This window comes from Glycine soja, chromosome 6 (genome assembly GCF_004193775.1).
Source record: "Glycine soja cultivar W05 chromosome 6, ASM419377v2, whole genome shotgun sequence".
Lineage (NCBI taxonomy): Eukaryota > Viridiplantae > Streptophyta > Magnoliopsida > Fabales > Fabaceae > Glycine > Glycine soja.
Genome location: NC_041007.1, coordinates 4,821,383 through 4,838,552, shown reverse-complemented (window position 1 = coordinate 4,838,552; position 17,170 = coordinate 4,821,383). Strand labels below are relative to the sequence as shown.

Below are 17,170 nucleotides of genomic sequence, written 5' to 3'. Positions count from 1 at the left end.
ACTTATATAATGACTAACTCGAGTCTAAAAAATAAGCTCATGACCCGGAAGGTTTTGAATTGGCACCCCAATCCTATTTTGCCTGAAATTAAAGTGAAGATAGGTAATCTATTTTTTAAAACTATTGTCCTTAAAAAAAATATTAAAATTTCTTATTGAATTGGAATAAATTTGATAGTAAATTAGTATATTTTTGTGATCTTTTGTGTCAAATAAATGGATAATTTATTTTGAAATTGTTCATCCTACACTTTTTTCAAGAAATATATGCTTCAACAAGAATAATAGATTTGATACAATCAAAATCTCCAGTAAAATATCACTCATAGCCAAACCGGCGGATAAAATACATTAAATAATATATTTTAAGATTTTTGGTCATAGAAATATAAATAGGTCATGCCAAATTTAGTTAGAAGTTCATCTCAACTGATTCAACATATTTTTATTCTTATTTGAATTACACAATAAAAAAGGACATAATATACAAATTTATTTATTTATCATGTGTAAGAGAAACATATATATAGTTTTTAAACTACACATTTTTTTAAAAAAAATTGTCCATATTTAAAATATTTGTTTTTATTTATCTTCTATATATTTTACTCAAATTATTCCAGCCACCTGATGATTTTTTATTTATTTTTGTAATTTTTTATACCATGGCAGTCATCTCTTTAGAAAAAATAGTTTTCATATTTTAATTTGTAACTAATCATTTTTTTGGTTATAGACTAATAATTTTAGGGGGCGTTTATTACTTAATTTTTAAGTTTTCCATGTATTTGTTTTAGCTTTCTAAAATTCTAAAATAACGAAAGATAATTTTTTTATATAAATTATTATATATATTATTTATTTTCACAATAATAATTTTAAAAGTTATACCAATAATGAGTTATGATTGAATGATAAAATAAAATTATTTTATACCATCAATGAATAACTATTAAACTCATAACAAAAACTAAAAAAAAAACTGAAATCTTTGTTAAAATCAGAAATCATTTTGAATATTCTATAATAAATTTAACTTTTTTTAAAGAAAAAATTATTTTTATCACTGCAGAAAAACATAAATTAACTTTTTTCCAATCTCTGCAAAAACAGTTATTAAATTATTTGACGGATCATTTTTTTTACGCCGGATCACTTTTTTTACTCTGTAACGAAATCGCCCGTAATTGCTACAAATCACAATCAGCAGTATTTTTCTTGGTAATATATTTTTTAAAGTCGTGCCTTTTTTTATCCAATTCAAATAAATTATTTTAATAACCTTTTCGAATTATAACTGGCAAAAACAGTCAAACCTATAAATGTTTGGCAACTTTTTTTAGCTAAAAGTAATTTCAATTTTGAACACGCGTTAGTTTAATTAAAGTTATTTCATTTTAAACATGTGTTATTATAAATTACAATTAAAGCATAAATTACTTCGCCTAAACCCACTTAATTATCATTAATTTTACAAAACCAAAGTGATCCAAAATTGAATTTATAAACTCTCGCTCAAATACACGTTTCTGCCACTATTTGTGGTCGATTGTCCTTGGAAACCATAGCTTACTAATATCAGCAACAAGTGTAATAAAAATTTCCATTTTAATCGTCACATTCCTTGTTTTTTTTTCCTAGGTAAAGGATGACATTCATATTTATTAAATTAAAGACTAATTTTATTTATAATGTGTGATTATTACTGATTCAATTTTTTTTAAACACAATAAAAACTAAACATAATTTTTTTTACGTTATTTTTCATTCATGTAAATATAACAAATCTTTGAACACTTGGCAACCATTAGATTTGGGCACATTCCTTTAAACAATTGTATTTAGAATCTCTTAAGTCTTAATAATGTTATTTAGGGTCACAAGTTATCATGCCTCTAACTTCCATACATGGTCCAAAATGGTAGGCAATTCCAAACGATGTAACCGCGTCACCCATTTCACAAACCTGGTTACGAGCAAAACGACCTAGAAATCCTACCAGTACTTTTCTATAAATTTTTAATATAGTTCGTATCTACGTTAAGCATTTTTTTTTTACCAAAAAACTTATTAATTATGTTTAAAAAATCTACTAAATTAGAATAAGTTTTGTCACTTACTGAATTATCTTTTATAACAATAATAGCCAGTAATATGAAAATAATTTGTTTTTTCAGGTAGTTGGAAAATAGAAAAAGAAAAAATTTGTGTCATGATAAAAAGCTACAATTTTAAACATAAATTATAGTAAAACCTTTAATGCAACTTAATATCTAATTTATTTTTCTTAAGTTTATATATAATAACAAAATAAAATTGTCGGTGCTTCCAGCCTGGTGGTGGTCGCAAACAACATATGCTTTCACAGGCTCACAGCTCAGTTGGATAGACCACAAGTTTGTTAAGCTGAAGGTGGTAGGTAGCGTTCAATAGAGAAAAAGAAAACAAAATGAAATTAAGAAAAAAAAATTAAATTAAAGTAATGCATGGATACGTGAGATTCATATATAATTTCTAAAACTTTCTTCACATTTTTATTTCTTTCCTCGGCGGCCACCAAGACCTTACAGTTCGACTTTCAATGAAAACATAAATTTATAATATATTGGGCTGATTCGTTCAATTTTTTAATAAAAAAATATGATATGTTTCTCAAAACAAATAGAAAATTATTTTTTTAAAACAAAAAGCATTTAGACATACACAATATAAAAAATTATCCATTTTAATAAAATGTTTATAAAAAAATTAAATAAACTCACTCAAGATAGTCAGTAGTTAATTTAATCAAATTTTAGTTTAAAGAACTATTTCTCTTGATTTTAATATGTTAATAAATCATTATTTTGATCAAAACATTTTTCAGCATTTTAAATTTCAATTAATTATATTTTTTTTTCTTAGCTTCCGAACTGTATATTTCTTAACTTATTAACAAAAAATATATAAGGATATAACCTTTGTAACCATGTCAGCGACGTTGTAAACTTAAATTTAAATTTCTCAATTTGCTAAAATTTAAATTTGAAAAAAATATTTATAATTGTTTTTTTTATAAAATATTAAATAATTAATTATTGACTTTTCTAAAAAATCATAATGTAATAGAGATTAAAATAAATTTTTATTTTTCACTGAATTTTGATTAAAAAAATAACTTGCATATAATTTTACATTTTTAATTGCCTGGACAAAAATATGAGGAGGAAATAATTTGTTTAATTTCAGGGATAAGAATCTCATTAAACTTAATAAGTTTATAAATGATTCATAACTTTTATTTTATAAAACAAATTTTTTAAACCTTTAATTGAATATTTTTTGTTGAAGGGTCTGTCTAATATAATTTTGTAGCAATTACTTGAAATGAGCTATACCCAATATAGCTTCTTGTTGTTGTTATTACTTTTTGTACCTGATACACAATATTACTTTGTAGCAGTAGCTTATATTTTTTATGCTGGACTAAATATTCCCTTTGTTGTATGTGTTGTTTCTGTAATTGTACTGAAGGCATTTTCATTATTTTGCAGATTAGCTCAACGTATAGTGCGTGGTGATGTTCCAGAGCCATTGATGAATTGAAAGGTTGAGCTCCTATTGTTTTTTCTCTTGATTATAAATATGGGTTGGTTTTCTTGTTTGACGTAGTGTAAAGCCTCGATGCAGGCTGATTATGTAAAAGCTTCTGAAGAAGGTCTAATGAGCTGCTAACACCTTGTAGTGCCATAGTTTCCTGATGCCCTGAAACTGATTTTTCTTGCATTGTTATAAGGTCTATTTTGTTCCTCTAGCTTATGTATTTCAAGATTGAGCACAAAACTTAGATACTTCTAAATGTCTAGAAATCTCCCCCTTCGTCAAACACACACAAAGATAAAGATGTTCTTGTTATTCTAAAATACAAAGCATGTTTCTTTCTTACTGTTGAAATAATGAGATTTTGGGTACTGAGGGAGGAAATTGTGAGTACAGACTTTCAATATTATCTTAAGGATTGTGATGTGTTACAATGTGATGATGATATGACCACAAATCTAAAGTACGAACCCTTGTTTATAATAATCATAATCCTAACTAAATAGGGAATAAATTACGCGATAAGGAAATAGGGAAACTAATACTAAAGGATAAATGAGATATTCTAAGATATGATCAAAAGATACTATAGGATGTTTTCATATATTCTAATATTTGCGTTCAAAACAAAGACATTTTGGGTGATGTGAAAAATATCATCTGAGGATGTTGTTATTAGTTGTCTTACAAAAATATTAATTTTCCTATTTGAGACTCTGGAAGTCTCCTTGATCCTTCTCAAGCTTTATTTTTTTGTCTCTTTTAACAATTATGTCCTTATCAATGAACTTGGAATTGGTAAACCTTATGAAATGGGCCACATCATTGTTCCTATTTTCTTTTTAAATTTTCTCTGAAATGAAATATTGTAAAAAAGTGCAGCTTGGTGCTGTAAAGCTCTTGCCAGGCAATCCAGTGCTGTAATTTTTTATTATTTAAATTTGTATTAAAATTTGCTTTTGTTCTTGTTGGTCTATAGTTGATCTCCCTTGATATGGGTTCATTGCTTGCTGGGGCCAAGTATCGTGGAGATTTTGAAGAAAGGTTGAAAGCTGTCCTGAAGGAAGTTACAGCATCAAGTGGGCAAATAATATTGTTTATTGATGAAATTCATACCGTTGTAGGTGCAGGTTGGTACTTTACTCTTGTTGCTCAAGCCTTACAAGTTATAATAATATCAACATTAAGAATATTGTGTACTTTTTATTTGTTAGAGACTTAATATTATCATCTGTATGCCTTCACCTAATTACTTAAATGTTTAGGATAGTTCGTTCATGACATGGTATCATAGCTTCTTTAACTTAGTGCTCCAAAGTTTGATCTTGGCTGGCCCCATTTTTCTAAAAAATTGTTGATTTTCATGACAAGATAGGTGGACTTGTGCCGACCTCCAATGCCGTCTCTCTCCCATCCCTAAAAATCAGGAATATTTGTTATCAGTTCTTGGTTATAATCAATTAACGATCAAAATAGTTGATTGCTACCGTCAAAGCAGCTTAATCTGAAAATTTCTACTTTTGGGTAGATTGGGAGGAGGGTGATTTGTTAATAGTAGAGACAGAGTTCCGATGGAAGAAAGCAATACACCATAAATATAATAATACTGTCTATAGCTGATCGTTGAATTGGTTGGACACCAATATTTATCCTTTAATCAAGTTTTTGCATGCCTTTGATTATATGCTTTCTTAACCAGATTTTAGTACATTCTGATTCATATATGGTCATCCACTGTGTTTTTGTTCAAGTTCTTCTATTCAACCAATTAGTAATATGACGTTTTTTGGTCATTGACTCCCTAACTAACAGGGGCTACAAGTGGTGCAATGGATGCTGGGAATTTGTTGAAGCCAATGCTTGGACGAGGTGAACTTCGATGTATTGGAGCAACTACATTGAATGAGTACAGAAAATATATTGAAAAGGATCCTGCACTTGAGCGTAGATTTCAACAAGTGTTTTGCAGTCAACCATCTGTCGAAGATACAATATCTATTCTCCGTGGGTTGCGTGAACGCTATGAGTTGCACCATGGAGTCAAAATATCAGATAGTGCACTTGTCTCTGCTGCAGTTCTCGCAGATCGATACATTACAGAACGCTTCTTACCTGACAAAGGCAAGATGTGACTCTAGCCCATATATTATTGGTTGATTCCTTTTAATAATTTATTTTAGGGTTTACTTCAATGCAAAATTTTCTTTTTGAAGAATGAAGTATTCTCATTCCCTCACTCTTAAAAGCCTTTAGATTGTTAATAGTTTGGAAAAAATTTTCTGTTTGATTTGTTTCCTCTGCTAAATTTATTTTTTTCCTTTTAGCCATTGATCTTGTTGATGAAGCTGCTGCAAAGCTGAAGATGGAGATTACCTCTAAGCCTACAGAATTGGATGAGATAGACAGGGCAATATTGAAATTGGAGATGGAAAAGCTCTCTTTGAAAAATGACACTGACAAGGCATCTAAAGAAAGATTAAGTAAGCTCGAAAATGATTTGAGTTTACTTAAACAGAAGCAAAAAGAATTGACAGAACTATGGGACAATGAAAAAGTTCTTACGACTCGGATAAGGTCAATCAAAGAAGAGGTAATGTTTAGTTTGTGTGTTGTCATGACCATAGTTCTTCTCCCCTTTCTCTCCCTCCCTCCCCCAAAGTCTGCGACTTAAATGTTATAAACACGTGTATAGATTGATAGAGTCAACCTAGAGATGGAAGCTGCTGAGCGTGATTATGACCTGAACCGTGCTGCCGAGCTTAAGTATGGAACTTTGATGTCCCTTCAGCGCCAATTAGAAGAAGCTGAAAAGAACCTAACCGACTTCCGAAAGTCCGGACAATCTTTACTTGGAGAAGAGGTCACTGACCTTGATATCACAGAGATTGTTAGCAAATGGACTGGTATACCATTATCAAACCTCCAACAAACAGAGAGAGAAAAGTTAGTCTTGCTGTGAAATCTGTGGCTGATGCAATTCGCCGTTCAAGGGCTGGATTGTCTGATCCAAATCGGCCAATTGCAAGCTTCATGTTCATGGGTCCGACTGGTGTTGGCAAAACTGAGCTTGCCAAGGCTTTGGCTGGTTACTTGTTTAACACTGAAAATGCTCTTGTTAGAATTGATATGAGTGAGTACATGGAGAAACATGCTGTTTCACGTCTAATTGGAGCCCCTCCCGGCTATGTTGGTTATGAAGAAGGCGGTCAGCTAACTGAAGTGGTCAGGAGAAGACCCTACTCTGTGGTACTATTTGATGAAATAGAGAAGGCACATCATGACGTCTTCAACATCTTGTTACAGTTGTTGGACGATGGAAGGATTACTGATTCTCAAGGAAGGACTATTAGCTTCACAAATTGTGTTGTGATTATGACTTCAAACATTGGTTCTCATTACATACTTGACACTCTTCGTAGTACACAAGATGATAAAACTGCAGTCTATGATCAGATGAAAAGACAAGTCGTTGAGTTGGCTAGGCAAACATTCCGCCCAGAGTTCATGAATCGCATTGATGAATATGTTGTTTTCCAGCCTCTGGATTCAGAACAGATCAGCAAAATAGTGGAGCTCCAGGTAATTGATGTGCTTTAATTTGATTCATTTTCTCGGTAAATAACTATTCTTTTTGTGATATTGAAGTTTCTTTTGATTGCTTATGACTTAATGCCAGTGTAATACTGTTTGTTTGACTCTATTCTAATATAATTGCTGGAGATGCATGCTAATACATTTTTTCTTACCTGATGTAGATGGAGCGAGTGAAAAACAGGCTTAAGCAGAAGAAAATTGATCTTCATTACACAGAAGAAGCTGTTAAACTACTTGGTGTACTGGGTTTTGATCCAAATTTTGGAGCTAGACCAGTTAAAAGAGTAATACAACAATTGGTCGAAAATGAAATTGCTATGGGAGTTCTCAGGGGATATTTCAAAGAAGAGGAGTCAATCATCGTTGATGCTGATGTGACTCTATCAGGCAAAGAACGTTCTCCTCTAAATAAACTGCTTATTAAGAAGTTGGACAGCTCTGTTGCGGATGCCATGGTTGTCAATGATTAATTTTGCCCACTGGAAAGCTTCACTTAGATAAAAGCAGAGTTAACACTTTTTTTTTTTTTTTGTAAAACTCCATAGGATACGACGTAGTACTTGTTTGTGTTTTTTATGTGTAACTTTGTCTTGAGGATATTCTGTGTTTCAAAATAATTGTTGATTCAGGTTTTACTCAAGATCTCATTTTTTTTAACAATGGCGACAACGAGGATTGAATCTAAGACTTTCATTTGCATACTTCTTGAACTCTCCTATTAAACTATTTCTAGTCTTAGTCGCTGATGACAAAGGTTATTAATGTCTTGAATTTAAAAAATGATAAATAATTATTTTTGTTTCTAAATATGTAAAATATTGATAAATTTGTTCAAAAAAATAAAAATTCAAATGTTAGTTTCTGAAAATAAAAAAAAATTTGAAAAATTTATTTATTAATTTTTGTATGTTATTGTTAACTAAAGAATTTATCTGACAATAAATTTATCAGCATTCTAAGCATTCTTGAGACCCTAACCTCACATAAATCCCGATGATGGACGTCCAACACATAAGATCTTTGTGAACCACCTCACAAAAGGATCGATACGCTTCTCAGGGAACCCCACATTTGGAATACACATCCAAAACCGAAGACTGTATGAGAGAAGCAACCTCGCTTCACAGCACCGAGGCTCCCACATGCAAGAAACCCACCCTCCCACGTTCTAGCATTGGGCATCGGAGCATCTTCACAATGCATGTGACGGAGACACCTCAAACCCTTCTGAGGCTCCCCATTGTGCACGTGCTCGATGATGAGTGCAGTCCAAGCAACCACGTCCCTTTCGGGAATTTCATTGAACACCTTGCGCGCAAGGTCCATTCGGCCACAGCGCAGGTAGAGTGATACAAATGAAGAAGAGGCTGAGGAGGAGGAATGGAAAAGGCCGGTTTTGGAAGTGAGGAAGTGGACGTGAGGTGGGCGGCGGCGGAGACGAGGATGGGGGAGACGTTTGAGGCGCGCATGTGGGAGAAGAGGGAAGAGGGATTTGAGAAAGAATTAAAGAGGAATGTGTCTTGGGAAGGAAAAGAGTGGAAAGAGAGATCAACTTTGAAGCAAAGAAGAGGATCGTGGAAGCGGCAGAGAGATTCCAGGGTTGTGCTTCCCCCGCCTTGTCTTGTCGTGTTTCATTCACCACGTAAGGCTCTCCCGCGTAATTTGTCCCTGCATCGTAAAACTTTTTTCTTATTTCGCTCATATTTATGTCTCCAATTCACTTACAATTATAGGAATGTCATACTTTTAAAAGAAAAATAAATAAATATTTTTCAAAACAAATTAATAACTTAAACGTTAAATGAAATCAGGATGGAGAGATTTGATGATTATAAATGAGAAGGGAAAAAAAAAACTTAAAAGGTCTAATTTGCACAATTGGAATTCAATGGATCCAAGATCACCCAATTTGAAAACGAAAAAAAAAATCTAAAAATGTTTTTACGGCAGGCAAGTCTGCTCTGTCTATTTCACTTGCCGCACCGATGTTAATGGTTCACTCATCTCTGTCTGATGTTGCTCAAGTTTGTTTGCCTGCTCTGTTGGTGGCTATTTTTTAATGAATATGTAGAAAACAAATGTGAAATGAGGTGACGGATTTAGAAAGAAAAATAACAATTATCACTGCATCAGGTGGCAGTGGAAATAATTTTTTCTTGTCCGAATTCATCTTGGGAAAAATCCAAAGGTAAGTAGACCCACCACATAAGACTTGTAATAAACTGAGGATTTTATAAAGATATGTTTTTTTAAATAAAGTATTAATTTATTAACATAATATAACACGTGTAAAACAGCACTTATATATATATATATATATATATATATATATATATATATATATATATATATTATTTTTTCTACAAATTCTCCAGCATATTAACATTGACGTGAATGAAATGAATTATGTTTAAGTTTTGTAGTTTTGGTGAAAATTGTCTCGTTAATTAGTGTTGGTATGTCATTGTACATAATGATTTAGCTGAAATCTTCACTTGTTGCTTTCGTAAACAGAGCTTTGACATTGTTCAAACTTACAGAAAGAATGGGGTTTTATTTTCGTAATCTATGTTAATTTTTAATAAATTTTTATTATGAAAATAATTAATATGAAACTCTAATTTTAATTAAAAAATAATGCAATATTCTACAAGAAACTACATCTAAAATTTATCTATTACTCACTTGTTCCTATAAATGGGCTTTTTTGGAGGGCGATTGTCATATTTCCGACTTTATTCCTAATTTTATTCAATTCTTTTTCCTTAGATATAATTATAAAAGCAAAAATTACCTCTAAAAAAAGCAAAAATTAAACAATAAAAAATGGATTATGGGATTGACCAATCATCGTGCGCCTAACCCACAATGTTATAGCAGATGGGGCGCAGTTATATTTTGGAGTGCATTGAACTTGGTGAAATTAAAATTACTTGATCATGAGTGGATTATTAGAACTTCCCAACTTATATATCAAAGGTGTTTTTGTATTCATGTTACCTTCTGTTGAATATAAATGCTATGTGATATAGAATTTACATTCAACCGTAATAGAAAGTAGGAAATTGACAAATCAAACACACATAATTAATATTTATCAGCAAATTTGTTAGTTTTTCTTCACATAAAATTGTATTATATATGTAATTGGTTAATCTATTCCAATACTTTCAATTCAATTAACTAATTTATAAGTTAATTTTTTCAAATATAATCTTTATACGCTAATGATAGGATAAAATTTATGTTGATGAAACGAACTAAGGTAAAAACTCTTGTCATAATAGATGAAGAAAAATAGTTGGTGCTAAAATTTTAGGTCTAAATGACACTTCTAAATATATATTATATTATTTTAACTTCACACATCCCTAGATACACCTAATTATTTGAGAATACATAAGGGTAATAAAATTATAGATTAAATTGAATATTAATAAATATCAAATAGTAATGCACAGACTTGTATTTTTGAATGTTGACACGTACCTTTCGATTTGGAGTGAGTGTAGTGTATAAGTTGAGACACGCCTAATGCATCCTTCAATCAAAAATGAATTCTGCATGCATATCCAGACACGACCCCACACGAACCTTTCCTTCATCCAAAACATTATTTTAGTGAGAACCACCATATTCCTACTCTTGCTACTGACGAGCTCTAACACTATGCTTAGTTAAAGGAAAATTTGACTTAGGTGAAAGGGAAAAAAATATAAAAAAAAATTAAATAGTACTGATTTGTTTTGTTAAACTATTTAGTAGGAGAGAACGTGAAAAGGAAAAATAAGGAAAAAAAAAATTGTCTTGTTATTGTTGCATAGAAAACAAAAGTAAAAAGAATGTATATATGTAAAATAATATAATGTCTTAAGTAATGAAATGTAATATAAATAAAGATTTTTTTTTATCTTTGTATGAAAAACAACTTTTCTCCCTCATTTTCCATCCAATGTGTGAGGTGGAATCCATATAATAATCTATAAAGTTCTTTTTCTTAATTGTATATAAACTTTCATATTTATCTATAAAATCACATTAATTTTACGATTTCAAGCAACAAAACTAACTTATATAATTAAAAATTTTAAAAATAAATCTTATAATTAATTACTTCACACTTTTATAGTTTATTGTTTATTTTTATTTCAATTTAATATTTTAAGAAAAATGGAGACAAAGAAAGTGAATAGCAACAGGCGCTATATGCAGCAACCACCGGTGCTACTATGTGGAGTGATGGGAGAGTTGCTCTCCAATGCTGCAAAGTTGCTTCAACAGTTGCTTACTATTGAAGATTTCTAATTCTAAGAGCAACTTTCGTTAAAGAAGCCCTAACTACATTTTGTTCCAAGAGAAAAGTGAAGATAATAAAACAAGAGTAAATGTATTGTAAGAAATTAAATTTACATACTATTGTTTTCGTGTATCAGAACTTAATTAGTAGGGTTGATAAGATAAAGGCAGCCATTTTCTTTTTCTTTTCTGTCTTTTTCAACTGCCAATAATTTTACTCAATAAAAGATGGATGAAAAATAGTAGAAAAGACAAAACGCAAAGAAGCAGAAGAAGAAGAGAAGTATAAGGAGTATGGGTCTCCGATTTTGTAGTTTCTTTGTCTGAAATGATTCTAAGTTTCCTTATCATTCCATGAATGCGAAAATGAAATGAAGTTTACCACTCGTTTCGTTTTTAAAACACAACAACGTTGAAAATCATTCTCTAACCGTCAGTAGTGTTTACTTAATTACTCAGAGCACTCTGAAAATAAATAAGAGAAAGAAAAATAACTTTCTTATATAAATTAGAAAAGAGACTCTTCACTTTTCTCTTTTTTTTTCTCTCTCTGTCTCTGCGGTGTTCTTCTCTGCAATGTAGGTCGCCGGAGAATGGCAAAGTGTCATAAGAACAACGTCGGATCCATCGCTCTCGACCACCGCCACTCCACCAAAAATGCCACCACCGGCGGCCACTTCCGCGTGCTCCGCCGCTTGATCTTCGACGCCGTCAGCTGCGGCGGCACCTCCCGCTACCGGTATCGCCAGCGCGGCGGCGCCGACAACGATGACGGCGACTTCAACTCGGCGGCGAGCCACACAGAGAAGGAGGAGAGGTCCGAGAAGCTATCGGATCTGCTGAACGCAGCGGAGAGCAAAACAGCGACGGAAGAGGCATTGGCGGAGCTGAAGCAAGTGGTGAAGGAGCTGCGCGAAGAAGACTTCACGAAGCGGCGAATCGCCGCTGCGAGAGTGAGGTCACTCGCGAAGGAAGATTCGGAAGCCAGAGCGAATCTCGCAGTGCTCGGAGCAATTCCTCCTCTCGTCGGAATGCTCGATGATTCAGAAGACGCTCATTCTCAAATCGCATCGCTCTACGCTTTGCTCAATCTCGGAATCGGCAACGATGCGTGCGTTATTTTGCTCTGTTTTCTGACCTAAACATTTTTTCTTTTAAATTTTACTCTGAAATTTGATTTTAATTTTTAATTCAATTACTGCAGAAATAAAGCGGCTATAGTGAAAATTGGCGCGGTACACAAGATGCTGAAGCTAATTGAATCGAGCGGTTCAGATTCGTCGGTGTCTGAAGCGATCGTTGCAAATTTCCTTGGCTTAAGCGCTTTGGATTCGAACAAACCGATAATTGGATCCTCCGGTGCAATACCGTTCCTAGTTAGAACCCTAAAGAATTTAAACGAAAGTAAAATCGAGTCCAAATCACAAATGAAGCAAGATGCTATGCGAGCTTTGTACAATCTCTCGATCTGTCAGAGCAACGTTTCAGTAGTTTTGGAAACCGATTTGGTTTTGTTTTTAGTGTCCACAATAGGAGACATGGAAGTGAGTGAGAGGAGTCTCGCGATTCTAAGCAATTTAGTGTCGACTCCGGAGGGTAGAAAAGCGATTAGCAGCGTTAGCGACGCGATTCCGATTCTTGTGGACGCGTTGAGTTGGACGGACTCGCCGGAGTGCCAGGAGAAGGCGTCGTACGTTTTGATGATCATGGCGCACAAAGCGTACGGTGACAGGCGGGTGATGATAGAGGCAGGGGTAGTTTCGTCGCTGCTTGAATTAACACTTGTGGGAACCACACTGGCTCAGAAGAGAGCCTCCAGAATATTAGAGTGTTTGAGGGTAGACAAAGGGAAACAAGTTTCTGGAAGCTACGGTGGAAACTTTAACTTGGGTGTGTCTGCTCCTATTTGTGGATCTTCTTCATCGAATGGAGGGAAAGGGTGTTTGGTTGTGGATGATGGGATGATGAGTGAGGAAAAGAAAACGGTGAAGCAGTTAGTGCAACAGAGTTTGCAGAGCAATATGATGAAGATTGTCAAGAGGGCTAACTTGCGTCAGGATTTTCTTCCATCTGGGAATTTTGCTTCACTCACTTCCACTTCCACTTCCAAGAGCCTCCCATTTTGAAGAACAATAATAATAAAATGAACCGTTTCACATTGTATTTTCGTGGAGTTTTTTTATCTTCTGTAGCTATATATTTCTATAGTAGACTATATAAGTTTTTTCTAGTTTAATTGTCTCACTTTAGGTTCTATTGTTTCTTTGGCGTGAGCTATTTATTTCAGCATATGATGAGTACTCCATCCAATTCCATCGAACGTAAAAATTGAAAATGAGACATTAATCAATAATCACCACCATGGCAATCACATTGTAGATGGGTTGTGTTGTGTGTGGTTCGTTTTGTAGTGTAGTTTGGTGATGCTTCTCTATCAGTGGCATGAGAAGAAAAAATGGAAAATCTTAGGGTGGTTTTACCTTTTACGAATGCTACTGCTCTAGGTGCCATCCCTACATTTCAAAGAGTCGCTTTCAAATCATGACACACTTTTGTCTTCCAGTTGGCACCCGCTATGTTGTTTTATTATTTCTATTTGTAGTTAATAAATTGGATAGGGGTGTCGGTCATTTTCATCTACCATGGATACATAACAAGGACTTTTCACAGCCAATTTCTATTTGAGAATCTTTCCTCCGTTTGTTTGCGGATTTCATGTGTTGTAGAGTTTTCGGGAATCTTTTAATTTGTTATTTTTTTATAGGGAAAATGATTTGAATCCATCATATTTCTTTCATCTCTTTTTCTCTTAATTTTATAACTCCTATAAATAGCATTTGTTAGTATGCATTTGCACTGAGATTGTTGACTGTTAAAGCCATAAGTTTTGTCAGATAAAAAATTCATTAATGACTGAGAATTCTTTTAATGCCACATGACCTGGTTCACTGAATTGGTTTTCTTTTAACAGGCCTCAAATCTAAATGTTACTAGTAAATTGAATCTGTTTGAATGTTGAATGGAAGATGACCTGTAACCTGTTGCATTTTCTCCGCACTACGTACGGGTTACATACTTGCATTGCATTAACATGATGCTCGTTGTGGGGTCTACAATAATATGTAATGTTATCTTCTGCTTCTGCTGAGTGCGCATTTCAGTGAAAATATTTCAATGTCAATGTAATTTGTTTGGATATAAAAATCAATTAAGTTACGCTTCCGATCGCAAATAGGGTCCATTATCATTGACTTTCTTGAAAATTTAGCCTGACTCTGAACCCTAGGTTCCAAAAGATCCCCTCTATTATTTGAGCTACAGTGTTTTCTAGTTGGATTGCAAGAAAGTCGAGAGTTTTGCATCCCACGCAATGATGTGACCACGAATTTCTACTGATAAGTAATGGCTAGTAAATGAGTACAAGAGTACCCTCAAATGTTTTAGATAAACTAATTGCATATCAATTTATGTTTTAACTCAACTTCAAAAATTAGGAAATAAACGTTTGTGAGTATAGTTTGTTAGTGGCCCGACAAGGGATGGTTTGATAGGTTGATCAATAATTAATAGAACAAATTATAGCATTACATGGTTGAATTTTAACTGAAATGATTTTGGTTAAATTTAATTTTGATCAAAATTGATTTTGAAGTAAAATAATTTATGATTAAGTTTTTATGGTTAAATACAAGTTGATAATGAAAATCAATATAAAAAATTCATTCAACACAAAATTATTTAGAATTATTTTACCTCAATAATAATTTTGAACACAGACAATTCAGCAATATCTGAAGATTGATACTTCAACATGATTCAAAATGAATCTAAAATTTGCATTATCAATGCAAGTTTTTCTGTACAACAATCATGGACAAGAGAGGTCAAGTTTCCGTGTGCTTCGTACACCTGCTTTATTGCTTGTAGTAAGTAGTAAAACCGACGATTAACTAAAGCCTTTTCTTATTTCTCCTTTTATATCCTTCCACCTCATTTTCTGTTTATTTCTCTTTTTTATAATACCTCATTTAATCTTTTTATAAAACCTTTTCTCTTTCTACCTCCTTAATTACACCCTATTTATGTTTATGCAATATGAATATGCACAGGTAAATTGTTTAACTTTGTTTTTATATTGAATATAAGTGTACTGAAAAATGTTAGCAACACACTATTTTTAACATATTTATTATTATTATTTGAAACTTATTAAAAATCATAATTTTCTTTAGGTTTTATTTTTTATTTAATGACTTTTTGTTCTAATTTTATAATTTTCAATAAATTTTAATCAATAATAAAAGAATGTGTAATAGGAAAAGTGTGTTAGAGTCTTGTTGAATGTGTTGCTAGCACTCCACGTAGCGTAGTTATTCACACTACTCACTTTAGAACAACATGCACTTACGCTTGTGTAATGTTCATCTCTGTAACCCATTATTCTTCATAACGTTCTAGCAGCAGGTATATATAAAGCTAAAATCCAACTACCATCAATTGAATGGGTAATAGCTTTGCTTCGAATTCATTCCACCCAACCAACGTGGTGGGGAAGCGTATACGTACGTACTTATATCTGCATTCAAAGAAGTAACAAATTGGTTACTTATCACATATAATATAGATATTTCAGTTACACCAAAGAAAACCTTTAGTGGGGTTAGCTAGGTTTGCCAATTGTATCAGACAAGGCTGGTGTGATTTCAATTTTTTGGGTTAATTTTTTCAATTAGTGTTTGTTGAATTTTTTCTCTTAACTCATAGACTACATGATATCTTTAACCCACTGTGTCAGAAATTATTAATTTTTTATGTATACTAAAAATTAAACACAAATTCTTTTATTAAATAAATCATTTTTCTATATGTACATGAATATAAAGAAATTTTGTATCCCTTCATTAATCCTTTAGATTGATCGGTATTTGTTGAATACAACTAAAATACCAATTTTGTGCACACAGTTTCGTCAATTTTCGTATTTTCACGTTTGTTTTTCTTACACTCACTTTTACATATCCATTTCCCTCACACATCACTCATTATATATATTATTTTTTCTTATGTTTCTATCTATCTCATTCTTAAAGGATCGTATATACACTCCAAAGGAGTATCAATTATCAAACAATCTTTTTTCCTAATAGGTTTCCTCATTTATCATGAAAAACGTAGTGCTTTGGGCTTCCAACGACCGTGCAAACCAGAGTAAAATTAAAACAACACCTTCACATTGCAATAACGTATTTTAATTACATCGGACCATAGAATTATTATAAGCGCTATTACTATCCTTATGACAATTGGTCTAGGTAGTATAACTTATTTTAATGAAAAAATAATTTAGAACAGTTAGAAGTGATTATAAATTTTTATATTAAAACATGTGTCATGATTGAAAATAATTTGATTTTATGTTTTTTCCCAAACAAACACTGGCAATCGTATGCTTTGATTTGGAGAGTCCCAATTACTGCAATCATGTTAAAACACACTGTCATTATTTCCATTGAATGTGGGACTGCTTTATGGATTGAAAAGCAATAACAAGATGTTGCAAAAGTGTTACCAAATGAGTGTTGCAGTGGTACTTCCTACATGGTACGTGACCACACAATGCATCAGTATACCATAATGCACAAGTTCTGTAGTGGAAGTTCTTCTCTTTTCTTTCATTTCTTTTATAGTGGAAGTGGATAAC

The 17,170-nt window shown here is 32.5% G+C and overlaps 1 protein-coding gene and 1 pseudogene across 1 annotated transcript; both read left to right on the top strand.

Annotated features, from left to right (window-relative positions):
• Positions 1–4,468: 4,468 nt before the first annotated feature.
• LOC114414930 lies at positions 4,469–7,857 on the top strand (annotated as a pseudogene).
• A 3,894-nt stretch (positions 7,858–11,751) lies between these two features.
• On the top strand, positions 11,752–13,727 carry LOC114414929 (U-box domain-containing protein 4-like). Its single transcript, XM_028379382.1, has 2 exons — positions 11,752–12,580; positions 12,674–13,727. Exons 1-2 carry the CDS (start codon positions 12,063–12,065, stop codon positions 13,593–13,595), a joined length of 1,440 nt encoding a protein of 479 aa, XP_028235183.1. The 5' UTR covers positions 11,752–12,062; the 3' UTR covers positions 13,596–13,727.
• Positions 13,728–17,170: the final 3,443 nt, after the last annotated feature.

Excerpts from the sequence above, each read along its gene's own strand:
- LOC114414929 (XM_028379382.1), top strand. The coding sequence starts at position 12,063 with ATGGCAAAGTGTCATAAGAACAACGTCGGATCCATCGCTCTCGACCAC. Across the intron at positions 12,581-12,673 it reads CTCGGAATCGGCAACGATGC|AAATAAAGCGGCTATAGTGA; the intron begins GTGCGTTATTTT and ends CAATTACTGCAG.